We start from the raw sequence: 19,356 nt of genomic DNA, 5'->3' as shown, positions 1-19,356 counted from the left end.
GAAAAAACAAAAACATACGCAAAAATTTAAATAAAAAAAATAAAATAATTTAGAAAATTGGGCTTCAACTCCCATGCCTCCAGCTCGGCTCTGACATTCTCGTCCTCCATTATTGTTCTAGCTAGTTGGAAACTTATGGGATTCGACCGACATGTCGTCTCAGATTTCGGAAGCGATCTTGGATATTCGTTGGATGAAGAGGTCGAAGTTGTCGTCCCGATCCATCATGCTCACACGTACGAACTGTGCACTGCACCCGAAGCTGACTCCACTCCGACCTATAATTTTATGGCGCCGAAGTAAAGCGGCGCAGTCCTCGTCTTTGTTCTCGCACTTGAGCCATGCAAAAGCTAGCCATGAACAAATTAATTAGCCGCCGCCGCCGCCGTCAAAACATCATTAAATATTTTAAATTAAATATTTAAATTACCAGGCCGGGTTTGGGTTCGTTGGTTGAGAAAGGTGCAGTAAGCAGAAGGGAAGTCGGGGAGAGTGAACATTCCGGCGTTCTTAACGGCCTGTCTAAGGCGGCACCACCTCTCCGTCATGAGGCGGTGGCCGAACCCATAAAAGGATTCGCTGCGAATAACCAATGAACTCCCAATTTGTTCACAAGTATCTGAAACTACGTTCAGCATCATTGCCGTTCGGAGCTGGGAATCTTTGGACACTCCAATAGTGTTCAGCTCAATGAACTTCACCATTTTCATTGCCACCTCAGCATCTTTAACAAGAGCCCACCTAACCAAACCAAACCAATAAGCTCCGACACGAAAGGTTCGGTATTTTGAAAGTTCAGAGACTAACTAACCCGATTCGGGAACCGGCGTGACCGGTGCACTTAGAGGCAGTGAACAATGAGATATCATTGTCAGCAGGCGACGTAATGGGCGTGTAATGAGGCCAATAGTATGCAAGGTCGTGCAGTACTTTGCCTCCTTTCCGGTTCACAACCGGTTCGCGTAGAAAACCGTCCGGGTTGCATGGTGAAGTGACAATTTCTATGTAATCCCCATCGCCTGTATATGTGCTTGCATTTCCACCCCATTTGAAAAGACTCGTTTTTAAATAGTCACACATGGATGGATAAGACTGCAACCAAGAATTTGAATTTCATGTTACGATTATTATTACACGTCTATTATTGAATTCACCCAATTCGATACTTACCGAGTAGTAGGGGGCGGCGGAGACGACGTCGGTGGGCTGGGAAGAATCAGGCGAAGAAAGGGCGTAAAGCGACGCCAATATAAGCTGGGAGGAGCCGGTCCCAACGACGATATAGCGGCCTTCGGTTATGGCATTGCCAACGACGCGGTGTAATCGGAGAATTTGCTCGCACAAATCGGGCTCAAGAAACCAGCAAAGACTCTGGCCCTTGGAATAGTAACTCATGGATCGCCACCCAGGTATCACCACCGTGGCTTTCTTCCCCATTTTCTTCCAAAAAGTTTCATACATAATTGGGTCTCCACTGCAAATTATTTAAACCAAATCACAATTCAATGATAAAAGATGGAAGTAAAATACGATACGAATGTCAGGTCCTTACACATCTAGATTGATGACTCGATCCTCCCCATAATCTCGACGCTCCGATGGCGAAACCAAAGCCAAAGGAGCATGATTACAGGTCTCATTTGAGCCCTTCTTCAAGTCTCTTTTCTTAGCCGACGAATCCATCTGCCATTCATCGTCGCTGAAATGAAAACAACAGAATTAAACCCGAAACAGAGAGAAAACAGAGGAAAACAGAGGAAAACAGAGGATTAAAACAAGTAACAGGGCATGATCCAACCTGGGCTCCTGCTTGAAATTCACACAAGTACAGAAATTAAACATTGTATTGAATGAATATTCAACGAAGAAGAATGAAGTGGGAAATGGGTAAGGTTAGAGAGAGAGAGAGAGAGAGAGAGAGAGAGAGCGGGGAAGGATCCGCCCAATGGCCAGACCGGGGATAGTTTATGTTCCTTTCAAATGAAGAACATAAAAATCCCTCGAATCATTGTCCGGCAAAGGTTACGAAGATGGGAGTGGGTTATATAAGAGGGGAGCGCCTATGGATCTTCAGTCAACCGCTAATTGTGGTCCACAGATTTAACTGACTTTTTCTATTCTGGGATTTTTACTTCTTTCTGTTTCCTTTATTTCAGAAAATTAAGGATGTTTGTTTCAAGCTTCACTCAAACATTTCTTTATTTAAATAACCTACTCTTTTTTTTTCATTAAATTAATGTTTTTCTTTTGTAAAATATTGGATATTGTTAATAAAAGAAAAAATATATCTACGGAAATTTTGATTTCTTTTTTTATTTTTATAATAAATTTATGGAGTTTAAAATTTAAAATATATAAGATACGGTACCATTGGAGGGTTTCGTACTTCCTCTACATATCTCGAGCCCACTGATGAAGGAGGAGAAAAGACAATTTAAGGCTCCTACGTCCATTATAGATGCTGAGATCTGTGCTTGTTGAACGATGGGAGGATTCTGTATGTTCTTTATATATCTCGAGCCCACTGGTGAAAGAGGAGAAAGGAGTTTCATACCTCCTCCTTTACCATATATCGAGCCCCACTAGGGAAAGAGGAGAATGTTGGATGATGAAAGCTCCACGTTGGCTAATTTAGGGAGTGATCATGAGTTTATAATCAAAGAATACTATCTCCATTAGTGTGAGACCTTTTTGGAATGTAATCTTCATTATACGCATCTATAAATACATGAGGTCGTGATCCATATAGGTCATCGTGCCATTCAATCTAACAGTGTTCATCTAACATGCTATCAGAACAATGCCTCTAACTTAGTCATGCCAATAGATTGGTAAATCCTCAAATGTCGAACCCTCGATTAAGGGAAGACGTATTTTGTTCAAGGAGAAGTGTTGTAGAGAATCGTGTTCGTCTAACAGAAAAAAGGGTTTCATACCTCCTTTACCTATCTCGAGACCACTAGTAAAAGAGGAGAAAAGACAATTTTAGGCCCCAACATCACAATATTTTATATTTTATACATACTTTTTTTAATATAAAATTATGACCAAATATTGAAAATGATAGAGAACAAAATAATATTAAACTTAAATTTCATATTTATCCAAAAAAAAAAAAAAAAAAAAAAAAAAAAAAAAAAAANTCTTTCTTTTTTTCCTCCCAATTTATAACCGAGACATTAGAACATTACGTATTGATTAGAGTGATAAGAAGCCTGGATTAATCCACAAAAAGTTTTCGAAGATCAGAGTTCTGCGAAGCTCAAAATTGATACTCAATTATGGACAATCTTGAAGAGATCGGCCATGGGACCTGAATCTTCACCATTTTATCATCATATTCAAACTCTACATCTTCTCCGTCAATTTTGCAGCTTCTTGGCTCCTTCGAAGCGAACACTCTCATCTCTCCGCACCCCCTGGCTCCGACTCTTACCAAACCTTCATTTTCCTCGATTTCTAGGGATTGTATTGCGCCCCCACAATTCAGCATGTTCACCAGCCCGATTGGAGCAAATTCCACGTATGGTTTCGATAAAACTGTCACAGGGGAAACTACAAGCAATTCGTAGCTTAATGGAGCGATGGTAAATTCTAAATTCTCCGATGTCTTCAATAGCCTTAGTTTCTTCTCCTGGATCATGTATATCGCAAACAAGTATACTCCCTTCAGAGAAATGGGGTTTTTCCCATTGTTCCACTCGATATCTTTCGGACCAGCCACGCAGGTTAGTGTGCGTGCGTACTCGGAGGTCCTTCTGTTTTGCCTCGTCTTCGGACACCACCCTCCTCCTTGGCAATTAAACAGACCCAACGCGCCGGTGAACTGTGTGAAGTTGACCACAAGGTGTTCGATTAAATGCCGCACCGAAATTTGAGCATTAAAATGAGATAGAGGCCTATGAATTGAAAAAAGAGGATCAAGGGTGTGTTTTTTTTTTTTTACTTACTTGATTGAGGTTCCAAATTTTGAGCATGGTTTTGCCATCCTGAAGAGGGTCTTCAAACAGACAGTCTCTGGAAGGAAGGGCATAGTGTTGGCATCGCAGTATTGACCCATCAGGCAAAACTAACCTTTTGAGTAACTTGAAGTTATGTTTACCGACCGAGTCACTTACATAGATTGGTCCACCGGAGATGGCCCTTGAAGCCGCGTGGAATTCAGCGCAAGGGTGGGTGGATTGGAACATGTCCCAATCTGGGTGAATTATATTGCCCATCCACAGGCTATTGTAGGCACAGTGCACCATGTGACACCCTTGTAGCCAATATGGATCTCCAGAGGCATCCACCGTCCAGAAATCATCTCCTGTAAACAGAGGAATGGTATAAACATTCAAAGCTGATACTGATTTGTAAAATTTAGGTGAAGGAAAGATGGATAGTTGGGGTTTCACACGGCCATACCAACACGTCCAAGCGCTATGGCCTCGGTTCCAAGGTACATAAAGTCATTGCATTGCTCCATGCTTGCAATAACCCCATTTCCTTGTAAATGTTTATTGATAGACGCAGTGAGTGCCTTGTAATAAGCTTTGGCTAGCTCGATTCGGCCTCCAAATTCCTCGGATAGCATTTCAAGCAACTGCATGATTGATCACAGAAGACTCATCAAACAGGGGGAGATTTTGATTCAACGCTGTATTTTCTATGAGGGTGAGGAGAAACTGGAGTAAATACAGGAAATTTCTAGGACTGTTTATTGAGATCTCTCATGGAAAGATGAAGTCAGTAAGTTCCCAATTCGTTGATGCTCGCAGGAATCCAGCTGATACATCATGGTCTCCCAATACTTACCAACTGAGGAAGGCCAAATGAGCGAGCCTATTGGAGCGCACGAGCTATAGCTGATATGGTTTTCGACATTTTTGGTCGAGTTACAGGAATCAATGCCCTGCAATTTCAAGACCAGGCTGTATCCTGTTCTTCCCCTTCTTCAAACAAATCATATCCCATAAACAATCTATGCCTATGCCAAAAAGGATGGTTGGAAGGGAATTCCACGACCCAAGGGTTTATAAGTAAGGAATACATACATGTCCATTGGCATGAGGCCTTTTGGGTAAGCACAAAGCAAAGCCATGAGAGCTTATGCTCAAAGTTGTCATGAGGACTTTTGGGTAAGCACAAAGCAAAGCTACGAGAGCTTACGTTCAAAATGGACAATATCATACCATTGTAGAGAGACATTATTCCTATCATGGTGTCAACAGAATCCTCAAATGTCGAACAAAGAAGTTGTGAGTCTTGAATCTGTAGTCATGAGTGACTTAAATATAATATCTTTTTGGTTATATAATATCTAAGTGGAGAGTCGTTATTCCTAACGAGCTCCCCCAAGTTCGAGATTAATTTTCAATTGAACTACAAATTTTAAGCTTGAACTTCAATATTGAGAGACCAAACAGACCAGCATAAGAAGGGAACTTACGTGAATAACATCAACCTTGACGCCGTCGATACCCGCCGACTGGAGGTGGGAATGGAGTCCATCGTACATTTCGTGGGCCAGCTCCGGCGGGACGAATCCAACGCCATTATTGACGATCTTGTCCACAGCCAAATCCTCCATCGTCATCTCTAAGCCCTTTGAGGGCTTAGGACTGATGACCCTTGACAGGGGCATTCCGGGGACATTGGGTCTAATCCCACCCCAATACCCACAAAGAGCATGCCATACATACACATGCTCGATTGTCCTAAACTCCTCCTTCAGGTCCCTCACAAAGGCACCCAGCCCTACACCAGACCCCTTCCCATGACTTCCATAGTCCCTGAACTTATAATTCTCTTCATATTTGATTAGCCTGCAAGGCATCTGTTCCCCTGCAACCGTTAGATCCATGGCTTCCTGATGAGGATCGGCGATGGAATCCGCATCATGAGCAATAGATTGCCACCCGTCATCAATCAGAATCATCCCCGGAGGACAGCCACCGTCCACTAGGCATTTGACACCTGTCCTAACCCCGTGAGGGTTCACCTTAAGATAGAATGCATCCCACGTACACCACCCGAATTTATCCACGATGGGAGGTGGGGTCTTGTCATCTAGAAGTTTGAAGGTACCCAAATGGAGTTTGACCACGTTCATAGCCTCGTTGACCAAAGTGTACGGATCTTTGCCGACTTGCATGTATAAGCAGCTTCTAAACTGCGACGCTTGGACGGTGGTGGACCCACTTTCGACCCACATCGCGACAGTGTCGTCACCACCAGGACGTAGGGAACATCTGAAAGCTCCTTCTAAGATGGGAAGGAAGAGGACAAATGGACGGCCCTGATCATTTGTGTCGAGAATCATCATCTGTGTCTCGTGCTGGATGTCGCCGCCGCAACTGCCGACCCAGTGGGTGGTCCACCAGACTTTGAATCTGAAGATACTTGAGAATCTTATACCTCGGAGGTTGCCGATGGGAACAAGATGGCAGCTTTTGGGCTCAGCCGCATTGAAGCCGAGAAAACAGCCGCCGAGGAGGGGTTTGGGAATTGTGGTCTTATGGGAGAAGATGAGCTGGGAAGAAGTGGCTGTGATATTTGAAGGAACATGGGTTAGAAATGGGTGGCCATTGGCAACAAATTCTGAGCCCTTCAAGGCGATTGAGAGATCGGATGAGGGCGCGTCCAGCAAGGGGATCACATCGTCTATGGGGTTACTGGTTAAGCTTGGTGGAGCCATGACACAAAGATGGTTAAGCTTGGTGGAGGAAGAGATCAGTTTTGCTGAGTTGGGTTTGGTGCATAAGGAAGGTTTGTGGAGGAGGTTTATATAGACAATAGAATGGTACGGTGTCAATTATTGGGAGCGAGTCTCATGTTAGCTAATTAAGGGAATGAAATACATCTTTACGAGACCTTTTTAGTCGTAAAATTGTGAATCTTATCATATTATTGTACAGGTTCATCATTCCTAACTTGAGATCAGAGTCATGCTCTTAACTACTTAGAGTCAGGTCAATATGATTCTCAAGTAAAAAGTGACACAAAGCGTTGAACCTCGGAGGTTGTTCGATGTAATTTCTAGAGATTTCTTGCATTTCCAGACATTATTTTGGGTAAAGGTCCCCATAGATATGGGCAACAACAGAGATTAGACATTACCCCTAAACATATAAAGTCAAGAAATGGGTTTAAGGTTTAGATTTGTCGGTTTGTGTAACATAGAAGACCACCAAAGCCACATTCTAAGCATGTTCTGTCTTTTTTAAAAGCTAAAGGGATTGTTCCAAGTGCGTAAACCCTACAAAAGAACCAAACACAAAACCCTTAATTCATTCCACCTTCTTATGGTATGCTTTTAACCACCAAAACCTTTACTCATTGTAAAAATATATTTAAATTTTAAAAGTTTTAATAATATTTTTAAATTTAAAAAATGATTTACTCTTAGTTTATAGATATTTTTATTAACTTAGGGCATTACATAATTACATAATTACATAGGTGTATGAGAATTATTGAAACATAGTGTAGAATTGGTTGATGTGTTTTCTTTTTGGGTATAGACATTATGCATAAAGTTGAGACATTAAATTAATAATTAAATGCAATTTGTTGGGGGTAAAATGTAAGTAAAATCCACGTGTTTCCACGGGTGTCTTGTGTCGAAGTGTTCAGCTACCTCTCCGCCACGCTGCATTCATACATGCCACCCCCCACCACCTGTCCTTGTCTTCTAACAAAACCATATAATAATAATATTTTTTAAAAATACTTGTATTTACGTGAATAATATAAAATAAATATGTTTTCTAAACATAGAACAAAGTTTGATAAATTTATAATAAAAATGAAAAATTATAATATATATATATAGATAAGTGAATATGTCTGTACAAACCATTATTTACTATATATTTTATATTTAGATTTATGGAGAAAAAAAACATCCACAATGTCAGCTCTTTGGAGTAGTGGGCCGGGCTTCTAAACTATCTGAATATATAACGGTTCAACCCTGGGCCTGGCCATCTCCTTGTCCGGTCCAAATTTAATTTAATTTATTTTATTTTATTGATGGAGCTACGTGTGTATACCTTTTGTCAAATTTGTAATTATTATTTAGCTTGTTGCATTTAATTTCATTTATGTTAAATTAATAAATTATATTTAAATGCTTCCATTGGTTGGATTTAGTACGGATTTGACCTGGGATGGTATTGAAAATATTAGTACTGTATAACTCGATAACCTAAAATTGACCGAACTCAAATTATAAGGGTTGGATTGAATTGGGCTAGATAGGTTACTAGGTTAGATTTGCTTTAATTTTCTATAAACCGAGTGGATTGGGTCAGACCTGGATTCGGTATATAGTTTGACCGAGTCCAAACCAAAAATATACATAAAGAGTTGTATGGTTGTCTGTTATTGTGCCTTCCTCGCAGAATTACTTACATCAACATACATCAACATCTAGTCATAATCCAGTCGCAACTCTCTGCCATGAGTTACACTAATCATTGTCGTTTTAAAGTTTTTTAGATAATTTTTAAAAAAAAAACTGAACACAAACCGTCCAACTTGACCCAATCCGAAAATAGAGCTCAGCTCGGGTCTTGAAGTTATATATATTTTTTACCTCAAATACTATTAAACTAAAAAAAGATTGGCGAGTTTTAATTATGATAAAGCTTGTGATAATGTATTAATATACATTAGCTAGAGAGCGGTAGGACCACTTATAATTAGGTTGCCAAATGTAATGTCGTTGACGGACACGTGTGAAAGACACTATCTCATCAATTTGGTACCTTTGGTTCTTTTTTTCTCATTTAAATTAAATGATGGCTTTATTTATTGCCTTTCACTTTTTGGTTTGTTTGAGAGACAAATGCATGGTAATTTAAACTTTTGATTACGGTAAAAGAAATATATATTAATTACAATTAAATTACGTCTAGTTTGATGAGAAAATGACTCCATACCGTGCTAAACCTAATCTCGAGAAACTATGAGTATTACTTAAAAGTATAAAAACATAAGAAGGTTGTACAAAACGCATACATAATAATGTAGAAACAAATATGGATGCCAAGCAAAAAGTAGGCCATACCAACTTTCCAATCAATCCTTGTTGTTCCACACTTTTTTGGACATGTCATAATATATGTTTTGAAATGACATATCCATGTCACTATTACGAGCCCAACTTCACACGTCAAGTTGATCAACACAAACATTGTTTCAACCAAGCGAATCAAATTTCAAAACACAATGGGTCCACCTTGTCTCAAAATAATATTCTATTCTAATAGAGATGTCAATGAATAGTGTACAATCACCTTAAACTTATAATCCCGAAGCATCTTCTAAAGATGTGCGAACATTATACCGCTAGAGTTTGCCATCCGACTGTGCTTTATATGGGCTCTACACACTACATTCCATCTTTCTTCCCAACAAGTCAAGTCCAAGATTACCTGTTTACTCCAGAGTTAGTATCGAATTGAAAAAACATAGAGCATTCAAGAATAAACAAGCCTTCAAGAAGAAAAACGAGACACATTTTTACGAGAGATTATATGTAGTATTTGGTACTCTTTTCATTATAACATTATCTACCGAGCTCACTGAAAAAGAAGTAAAGCTAATCAACTCGTGGCCTACCTTCTTTTCTTTTGCTCTTGTTTGTGAGCTTGTGGAGGAAGAATTTTAGGGTTTACAGACTTGATCCCAATCAGATTCTTAAGGCTCATGATATGATGGAGAATTTAGAATAATAGAGGAGGTAGAGGAAGAAAAATGGTAGAAGTAAGTGAAAAGTTGTCAAACTGAATGCCTCAACTTTAACCCACCAAGGCTCCAACATAAAAGCCGTCCTTATTTTAAGGGCAAAGATTGAAACTTTGGGACAAAGGCCGCATGCAGCATAAAGCAGTTCCTGTCCCAAACGACACATTTATTATACTTGTATAGCTAAGAAATAACCCATACTCTTTTACGCCAACGATATTTATTTTTTCAATTTTCTCTAAAGATTGCTTTTTTTCTTTTTGGGTCGTTCCCATTATGATCCATTTCTGCATGCAAATCACACGTGTAAGCAAACCTATTTTCACTTTTTTTTCTCAAGTTATGTATATATCTAACACTCAGGGAAAAAACATTAATTATATTATGAATCAAGAAATTGATATGTATTTTTTTTACGAGGTTTAAATCCATATAGTCAAGTGTACTAAAAAAAGAAAAGACAGTGTTTAATACAAAGCTAATACGCGGAAAAATCGAATACTAATTGAAAAAGACAGAGAAAAAGGCCATGTTTTTGTTTCTCGAATGAGTGAGACACATTATGTCATAAATATGAACATAAAGATTCTTTTTTTTTTTTTTAACTTTGAAATCTAACCCTCTTTGTTTCAACTTTGAAATTATTATATATTAATAAGATGGAAATTTGGAGTCTTGAGATTGAAAAGGGAACACCCAAAAGTTGGTTAGGGTAACTATTTTAGGGGAGAGCAGGGAAATGGGATGGTCTTGGGAGTAGGAGATAAAACTTTCAGGGTTTGTTTTTCTTTTATCTTTCATTTCTTGGTGGTATAAATATTAAGGTTTGATGTTTTTATGTGGAAGAGAGAGAGAGAGAGAGCGAGAGGTTGAAGGGTAGGGTGATGAAGGAGACTCTAAGGTATTTGGTTGGAATTGCAGGCCCAAGTGGGTATGGCTCTAAGTCAAGTGCAGAGCAAGTTACTGAACATTTGCAGTGTTCTTCTCCTTTGACTGCCATTATCACTGGTAAGCTTTTATTTTGAACGATAGTAACCTAATTGTGGTCTTTTCTTACTGTTTTGTTCTATATTCACTTTGTTCTGCAAGTTGTATCCTAACTAATATATCGTACTTTAAACGGTCCCCAACTTCAGTGGTTGACTTTTTTTTTTTCTAAAAGAATGAGAAACATAAGTCAATTACGGTTAAGCTATGCTCGAATTATCTTTAAAGTTGTAGTCAGTTAAAAAAAGAATCACAAAAAGGGTTTGAACCAAAAGTTGCAAGAATTTAGGTTTTTCTTTCTATTTTCCTAAATTTTATTAGCAAGAAATTAAATCTATAAAATCTTGTTCGATAATCATATATTTTAGCTTTTTTTTATTTTATTTTATTTTTATTTTTAATTAAGCTTATAAATATTACTGAACCCCTAATTTCTTTGTTTCGTTATATATATATTTTAATGAGCTAGAATTTAATTTATTAAAGAGAGACAAAAATAAAAAAGAAATCGTGAGAAAACAAGCCCAATTTTCAAAAATAAAAATCATTATAAAATGGAGTCTTACCTTTTGATCAATTGAATTATGGTCGGCTTGGTTGTCTTCAGCTCGAGGCTTCATATCTCTAAATTTGAGTCATAAGGATGTTCGAAACTAAATGGATTTAACCAAATCGTTTCTTGTATCCACCTCCAAACCTTAATCCGTACATCCTATACATATATACACATACTTATATGAGAAGCTTAATTCTATAAATATAAGGAAGGAAATAAGGAGAGAAACCACTCAGCATGATCAATTAAACCATATAATGTTACCAAAGAATAATAGATGGGTGTTAAAACAAGACAAAACAATCCTGAAGAATGATGAGAATTTGATCTTATTTGTGGGTGCAAAAAGGAGCAACATCAGGAATTGGAGAAGAAACAGCAAGAGTTTTAGCAAAAAGAGGAATGAGAATAGTAATGGCAGCAAGAGACATGAAAAAGGCAGCAAAAGTGAAAGAGAGGATCAAAAGAGAAGGTCCAGAAGCAGAGATTTTAGTGTCTGAGATAGACCTCAGCTCTTTGGCTTCTGTTAGGAGGTTCTGTATGGAGTTTGCAGCTTTAGGGCTACCACTCAACATTCTCATGTGAGTTTGCCCCCACTTTCCCCAACCAATATCCCATTTTTCCCTCTCAAATTTCGCCCTTTTTGGACACATAAACTGTTTTTGCAGAAACAATGGTGGGGTTTTCTCTCCAAATTTGGAGTATTCTGATGACAAGCTTGAATTGACATTTGCTACTAATTATTTGGGTAATAGTTTTTCCTTCTCTCTTTTTTCTTCTCATTCTGAAACTCAAACACAGAACAACAGTTGGCTTGCAGAAGAATAGATGACTCTTAGCTCTACAAACTCCTTAACTTAATTACTTTTTCAGAGTCAGAGAAAGTTGAATCTACTCAATAATGGCTAAAGAAGAATGAAGTTACGTCAAAAAAAGGATACAAAATGAATTTCAAAATTCTTTTTCCTGCAGGACATTACATTATGACAGAACTGCTTTTAGACAAATTGATAGAAACATCAAAGAGAACAGGCATCCAAGGAAGAATTATAAACGTCTCTTCTGTTGTCCACTGCTGGGTGAAGAAGGACGATCTCTGCTTCACTCACCTGCTCAACCCAAACAAGTTAGAAAAACTCGAACCCATTACAGATTATTTTCGTTTAGGTTTCAATTTTTCGAGTATGTGTTTATTTGATTCATGAATGGTCGAAACGCAAACTTTCAATTTTGTGTCCAATAAGTCAATAAACTTTCATTTAACAAATCCCTTTTGGGTAACTAAAACTTTTAAGAAATCCCTTTTGAGTAACTAAAACTTGTAATTGAACCCTTTCTTTCTCCCTTTTCTCAAAACACAAAAAGTTACCAGGGTGTTCACTAGCTGGCTACAGGTCAATAGCAATCCATGGTCAGAGAATCAAACTAAACCCTGTTTGGCGTTTTGGATTTGGAATTTCTGCAGGTACAATGGCACGCGTGCTTATGCTCAATCAAAACTGGCTTGCATTTTACATGCCAAGGAGGTGGCTAGACAGTTGAAGGTAATCTTGCTTCTTCACCTTCTACGTTTCCTGCAAACAGTTAACAAAACAGTCCATATTCTGAAATTCCAGCAATTTTTACAGGAAAGAGATGCCAATGTGACAATTAATGCAGTGCATCCAGGAATTGTAAAGACTGCAATTCTCAAGGCACATCGAGGATTTATCACAGGCATGAACTGTTGACTCTTTCTAATTCCTGATGTACAGCCATCTTGAGCCAGTTCTACTTCTACCAAAAGGAAAATGTACAAGAGGCTACTGATTTATCATAACTATATTCTAACATCTCTTGCAGATTCTCTCTTTTTCATGGCATCAAAGTTACTAAAATCCATTCCTCAGGTATTTTCTTATGTAAAATCGATTCACAGCGATTGGATTTGCCTAGTGTTACTCATACAAAACAAATAGTAACAATTATTGTGCCTGCAGGGTGCTGCTACGACATGCTATGTGGCTCTAAGCCCACAAACACGTAGAAAAACAGGAAGATATTTTGCAGATTGTAATGAGACTAAGTGTTCATCTCTAGCCAACGATGAGTTAGCAGCACGAAAGCTATGGATACAAACTCGTGCCCTAATTCTCAGAGAACTTGATGAACCAGTTTGAGCTACATCATCAATAAATTTTCAACCAAGAGAGAGAGAGAACAGTATATATAAATCTATGCATTTGTAAATGAACAGAGATCCTGCAGAAGTTCATCAAATAAGATCTCGTAATAAAAATACGCCTAAATTTTTGAACAATCACTCGATTTTTTAGAAGTTGAACTTTATATATGAAGGATCATTTCTAAACGATAACGGAGACAATATGAAATTAACACCGTGTTATCAGGATCTCCGATTGATCAGAGAAAAAAAAAAACAAGAATAATCTTTCATGGAACAAATTACAACCAGTTAGTTAATTTCAAATTCGAACAGGTTACAGTACAGTAAGAAAGAATTGTCCCGGCGTAGACATTGTCGCGCCAGCCAGCTTCGCCGCTGAAGTGAAGTCTCTCCCTCCACCGCCATTTACGATCTCCTCGCATTTTAAGCCCAGCAATTAGTTGGACCTCATTTCTTTTTAAGCTCACCAATTAATTGGGCCTCATTTCTTTTTAAGCCCACTAATTAATTGGGCCTCATTTCTTTTTAAGCCCACCTAAATTCTTAATTACAAAAATTAAAAAATTTATTTTTTATTTTTTATTTTCAAAACATCCAATAAATTTGGAGGAATTTTTAGTTTGGACTATACTTGATTTTGAGGAATGTTTATACAACATTGTAGAGTATCTATTGGGTGTCTGATGGATGAAGTTTCATTTTTTATATAGATGGACTTGACTCTACTACCTTGTCCTCTGGGAGCCTGTCTCTGACATTCTTGTTTACGCGTACTCTTTTAAGTGTGTTGGATGATGCACTGTTCTACTCGGTTGTATCATCACACTTGTCTATCCAGACCCTCATGTGACCAAATGAGCGCAATTTGAGGGTCATTGTCTGTCTGCACGTGGGATCACAACCTACTTTCTTTATAATATGGTTGTGAGAGTCTCCTCTACTTAAATTAGTTATTGTCTTCGATGACTTTCTAAAAGCACAATTACGACGAAAATGTTTCGACACTCCTATTTACACAAACCTAATCTTACAATACTATTACGAAGACAAGTTAAGAGCCTCGACCCGTGACATCGTACTTCCACACGACTTTATCTCAAAATGGCATTATAAAAATAGGAAGAGATTCATTTGACGATGGCCCGATTAAAGTTGCATGCATATTTAGATTAAAAATGATAGAAGAGAAGAAAAGGTGTAGGAAAGAGAGAGAGTAATGGAGCAGCAGCAGCACGCGAGAGGCATATATTATGAGTTCTATGCCTTTAATTTCCTCTGCTTTTCCACAGCTTTTGATGCTTTCCCATTTCAAAACCCGTTTTCTATTCCTTTCTTCTGCACCATTCTCATCACTCAAATTTTAAAATCCATATAAATAAATTGCGTAACCCCCGCCGTTAACCGATGTTGTCCGTTTTTGTTCATTACGTATTGTCATCAGCTTCACGGTTTTACTAGGAAGATGTTTCTTGTTTTCCTCTCCAACCGAAGTGAGATCTCACAATCCACCTTTCTTAGGGCCAGCGTCTTCACTGGCACATTGCTCGGTATCTAGCTCTAATATCATTTATAACAGTTCAAGCTCACAGCTATCAAATATTGTATGCTTTGACCCGTTGTGTATCACAGTCAGCCTCACGATTTTAAGACGCATATGCCAGGGAGAGGTTTCCACACCCTTATAAATAATGTTTTGTTTCATTCTACAAGATATGGGATCTCACAATCTACCTTCTTATGAACCTAGTGTATTCGCTAGCACATTGCTTGATGCCTGACTCTAATACTATTTGTAACAACCAAAGTTCATTACTAACTAACAGACTAATACTATTTGTAACAACCCTAAGTCCATTACTAACTAACAGACTAATACTATTTGTAACAACCCTAAGTCCATTACTAACTAACAGACTAATACTATTTGTAACAACCCTAAGTCCATTACTAACTAACAGACTAATACTATTTGTAACAACCCTAAGTCCATTACTAACTAACAGACTAATACTATTTGTAACAACCCTAAGTCCATTACTAACTAACAGACTAATACTATTTGTAACAACCCTAAGTCCATTACTAACTAACAGACTAATACTATTTGTAACAACCCTAAGTCCATTACTAACTAACAGACTAATACTATTTGTAACAACCCTAAGTCCATTACTAACTAACAAATATTGTCAGTTTTAACCCATTATATATCCCTATCCATCTCAGGATTTTAAAACATATCTTAGGTAGAAGTTTCTACGCTCTCTAAAAAAAAAAAAAAAAAAAAGTTTAGTTCTAGTTACAGTGCCATAAAATAATAATAAATTACATTGATATATCCTATAAACCCATTAAAATTGACAATAAAATAATAATAATAATAATAAAAGAAATGAAAATATTCAAGGGCATTTGACATTCCTACCAGGACCTCCATAGTAAAAATAAGTGCCCCAAGCATCATTAGTGCCTTGTCTAATATCATAGCAATCAGAATGGTCAGCCAACACATGAAGATTGGTAAGAGGAAGCAAATTATTGTCCCAATCAACCACCTGCAGGTTCCTAAAATAAGAAGCTTTCCCGAACCCTTCTTCACCAAAATGCCCGCTCCCCATTTCCGTGGCCGTGTGGAACCCTGACCCTTTGCTGTTCACAATCTCCCCTCCAAACTGCACCATGCTCCCATGGCTCCTCAAATGGCTAAACAAAAACGCTGGCCAGTACCCCACTAGCAATCCCGACCCGTATTCTAGCCACCAATGCCCATGCTTCGGATCCTTCCAAACCATTATGCCAACGTCGAATTGCTTCCCCATGTAAGAGGATATAGGCGAAATGGCTGCTCCGATGGCGATCCGGTTGTTCGTTTGAACGAAGCCCGAGCAAAGTAGATTGTAACACCCAGTTGCTTGATAAGCATCAGTCTGTCAAGTAAATTAAAACATTCTAAATTGGTATCTCCAAATCGAGCTTATGCTCAAAACTGACAATATCATACTATCATGGAGATCCATGATTGGTAACAGATTTCGAAACTCACCGTCCAGTACGTAAAAAATCTAGGATTGTTGTCGCCGTACAGTTCAGGACTAACCTGAACAAAGAAGAAGATGATTAAGACGATTGATATTTAACGTTCCATTACGATTACTGACATTCATAAACTTGCCTGCCATCCAGCTTCAATGGTGTTCAAATCATTGCCAAAAGAGCCTGAAATGACCCAAATTTGTGATAAGCTGAATTCATTTTGATCAGTAACACGAGGTGCCCATATGTTTAAGCTCGCCTTTGCTCCATAATATTGTTCGCCATTCACAAACACCACTGCATGCTGCATTCATGAAAGGAAAGGTTTTGATTCCAAATCCAAAAAAAGAGGCAGTTTTTCATTGAATTCTAACCTCATGGCCATTGCCAGAAGAATCTCTCCTCATATGTCTAATGGGTTTTCTTCCAAATCTTCTGAAAGAACTTGCTCTGTAAATGTCTTGCTCTGTTGTTCTTCTAATTGGAATTGTTCCTTCCGGGCAGAAATCGCCTGAAGCTGACCATAACTGGAAGCTCTCTGCCACTTCTTCCTCGGAGTTGTTCCCTCTCGGCCTCTCCGGCGGTTGCTGTTCATCACAAACTCCCAATCTCCTCAATCAAATTCATAAAACGAAACCCATTTAAATGAATTGGTTACCATACCAATGGAGTGTGTCCTTTGAGGTGAGGATGGTCAAAAGCAGGCTGGAGATGAGAAAGAACACAGTCTATAACATCGCCATCCGAGCTCTGCAACAGAGCAAAAAACAACCCAGATTGTCAAATTTGCAGAACAATCAAGATTTCGAGAAAAAGGGGTTTCTTTTACCTGAATTGTCTTGGTCGGAGACTTGTTGATTTTGCGTAAATAAGCTCTGATATGCTTCAGTTCATTCAGCTCTTTGGAGGGGTGAAAAAAAGTTTGGTTTTTTGGCGGCGTCTTATGGGCTATGGAAGTTGGGAAAACAGAGGAGAAAGAAGTAAAAACCAGAAGCAAAACAACAAAACAAGAAGAAGAAGAAGAAGAAGAAGAAGGCATATTGGTTGGAATGTTTCGGGGAAGTCGTTTGTTTGAGTGTAAAATGATGTGGGATTTGTAAGCATTAAGGTTGTCTGGTTGTATGTGATGAAGAATGAAGAATAAAGAATAAACACAGAAGCTCTCTATGTGCTCTGTCTCTGTGTCTGGTTGTAAAATAATAGACCCATTTTTAACTTTTTGATATGAAGAAGAAACAGTCAAAACTTGAAAGCAAACACGTTTTCTTCAAATTTCATTTCTTGTTAATTAAGGATGAAAGGGAAGGAGGACAGAGACACAGACACAGACACAGACAGAGAGAGAGAGGGATTCAAACCTTACACAGTACTCTGCTGCATTCAGACAGTTAGGATTTGGGTGGAAATTCCAACAATCTTTTTGAATTGGAAAAATCCATTCAAATCTTACATTGGAAATTCTGTTTTTTCCTATTTTCCACCCATAAAAACAAATGTTTTAGATCACTATTGTATTATTATTTGTCTTGTTCCAGGGCTCCAGAGAACGGAGTCTAGACTTGATTAAGGTGAGGCTATTCGAGAGCTCCATAAATCTCAGGGGAGGCTTATATAATGTACTTTGTTCGATGGGAGGATTGTTGAGGATTATTCGGAGTGAGTCCCACATTGGTTAATTTAGTGGAAGATCATGAGTTTAGAGTTGAAGAATACTATTCCCATTGAAATGAGGCCTTTTGGGAAACACAAAGTAAAACCATGAGAATTTATACTCAAAGTGGACAATATCATACGATTGTGGAGAGTCGTGATTTCGAACCTTTTTTCAAATTAATAATTTTATTATTATGTAAAATTAAAATAGGTATAATAAAGATGCCCCAAGAGGGCGTGGCTTGGCACTCGCATATATAGGAACAAAAGGGATTTGCCAGCTAGGATTTATTTATTTATTTATATATAATAAAAATTCTCTCTTCTTTTCAGGCAGACCCATTCCCTAAAAGTTGAAAAATTAATTATATTTAGATTCTTCACTTTTTTTTTAATTTTAATTTAAAGATTATTTTTTGATGAAAAAAATTAGAATTAACCTGAAATAGATAATGTGGGATGACACGTGCGAGTGTGGGACAGTGGCCACAAGAGTTTTATTTTTATTTTTATTTATTTTAAGCTAAATCTTTTGATTTATAATTTTTTAATATTTGAAATAAGTTCATTAAATTTCTATTAAATTCATGAATTTTTACAACCTTGAAGAGGATGGTCATGTGAAGACAAAACTATACCACTTTTTTCAACCTTTATGAAAGAATAAATAAAATAAATTAAAGCCAGAAATTTCCGTCACTTTTCATTTTTTTTTATTAAATAAACCATTTTCTTTTTAAATACTTTAATATTAAGTAAAATATTTTTAAAGAAAATTAATTGGATTTTTTTTTTTTGGACAAGGAGACTGCAAAAGTAGCTGTGTTTACTTGTTGGACAAGCATGTTTTGAGCAAACAGCATAAATTCCAAGTCATAGAATGATAAAAAGGTAGCAAGAATATGAACTGGGTTCTCCACAGTGATTGATAGGTAATAAAGGATCAATTTCTTCACAAAAAGCTCTCCCTTTCAGCTTTGTTCTAGTCGAACAGTAAGATCGGTTGGAGAGGGGAACGAAACATTCTTTATAAGGGTGTAGAAACCTCTCTCTAGTAGACACGTATTAAAAACCTTGAGGGAAAGCCCAAAGAAGACAATATCTGCTAGAAGTAGGCTTAAGACGGGACAAATGGTATTAGAGCCAGACACTAAGCGGAGTGCAAGCGAGGACGCTGGGCCTCGAATGGGGGTGGATTGTAAGATCCTACATAGATTGGAGAGAG

The 19,356-nt window shown here is 37.9% G+C and overlaps 4 protein-coding genes and 1 long non-coding RNA gene across 6 annotated transcripts; 1 reads left to right on the top strand and 4 right to left on the bottom strand.

Annotated features, from left to right (window-relative positions):
* Positions 1 to 31: 31 nt before the first annotated feature.
* Positions 32 to 1,983, bottom strand: LOC111782768 (tryptophan aminotransferase-related protein 1). The gene is made up of 6 exons (XM_023663573.1): positions 1,799 to 1,983; positions 1,553 to 1,699; positions 1,171 to 1,474; positions 812 to 1,092; positions 431 to 741; positions 32 to 350 (listed from the first exon to the last, which is right to left on the bottom strand). Exons 1-6 carry the CDS (start codon positions 1,840 to 1,842, stop codon positions 160 to 162), a joined length of 1,278 nt encoding a protein of 425 aa, XP_023519341.1. The 5' UTR covers positions 1,843 to 1,983; the 3' UTR covers positions 32 to 159.
* A 1,160-nt stretch (positions 1,984 to 3,143) lies between these two features.
* LOC111782766 (galactinol--sucrose galactosyltransferase-like) lies at positions 3,144 to 6,775 on the bottom strand. The gene is made up of 4 exons (XM_023663571.1): positions 5,432 to 6,775; positions 4,408 to 4,585; positions 3,951 to 4,309; positions 3,144 to 3,826 (listed from the first exon to the last, which is right to left on the bottom strand). The coding sequence occupies exons 1-4, from the start codon at positions 6,677 to 6,679 to the stop codon at positions 3,263 to 3,265; spliced, it is 2,349 nt and encodes a 782-aa protein (XP_023519339.1). The 5' UTR covers positions 6,680 to 6,775; the 3' UTR covers positions 3,144 to 3,262.
* A 2,409-nt stretch (positions 6,776 to 9,184) lies between these two features.
* LOC111782777 lies at positions 9,185 to 11,633 on the bottom strand. 2 transcript variants are annotated; one of them, XR_002813187.1, is made up of 3 exons: positions 11,543 to 11,633; positions 11,289 to 11,434; positions 9,185 to 9,422 (listed from the first exon to the last, which is right to left on the bottom strand). It is a non-coding gene; the product is annotated as an uncharacterized LOC111782777 (long non-coding RNA). The 2 variants fall into 2 exon arrangements; XR_002813186.1 differs by having other exon boundaries at positions 11,289 to 11,633.
* On the top strand, positions 10,413 to 13,577 carry LOC111782775 (short-chain dehydrogenase TIC 32, chloroplastic-like). Its single transcript, XM_023663579.1, has 8 exons — positions 10,413 to 10,743; positions 11,628 to 11,859; positions 11,947 to 12,026; positions 12,251 to 12,404; positions 12,744 to 12,822; positions 12,907 to 12,994; positions 13,121 to 13,167; positions 13,258 to 13,577. The coding sequence occupies exons 1-8, from the start codon at positions 10,620 to 10,622 to the stop codon at positions 13,435 to 13,437; spliced, it is 984 nt and encodes a 327-aa protein (XP_023519347.1). The 5' UTR covers positions 10,413 to 10,619; the 3' UTR covers positions 13,438 to 13,577.
* A 2,267-nt stretch (positions 13,578 to 15,844) lies between these two features.
* Positions 15,845 to 17,790, bottom strand: LOC111782769. The gene is made up of 6 exons (XM_023663574.1): positions 17,308 to 17,790; positions 17,142 to 17,228; positions 16,853 to 17,065; positions 16,618 to 16,782; positions 16,489 to 16,542; positions 15,845 to 16,372 (listed from the first exon to the last, which is right to left on the bottom strand). The coding sequence occupies exons 1-6, from the start codon at positions 17,515 to 17,517 to the stop codon at positions 15,848 to 15,850; spliced, it is 1,254 nt and encodes a 417-aa protein (XP_023519342.1). The 5' UTR covers positions 17,518 to 17,790; the 3' UTR covers positions 15,845 to 15,847.
* Positions 17,791 to 19,356: the final 1,566 nt, after the last annotated feature.

The sequence above is a fragment of the Cucurbita pepo genome, chromosome LG20, assembly GCF_002806865.2.
Source record: "Cucurbita pepo subsp. pepo cultivar mu-cu-16 chromosome LG20, ASM280686v2, whole genome shotgun sequence".
Classification (NCBI taxonomy): Eukaryota; Viridiplantae; Streptophyta; class Magnoliopsida; order Cucurbitales; family Cucurbitaceae; genus Cucurbita; species Cucurbita pepo.
This window is presented reverse-complemented; position numbering and strand designations above follow the sequence as displayed.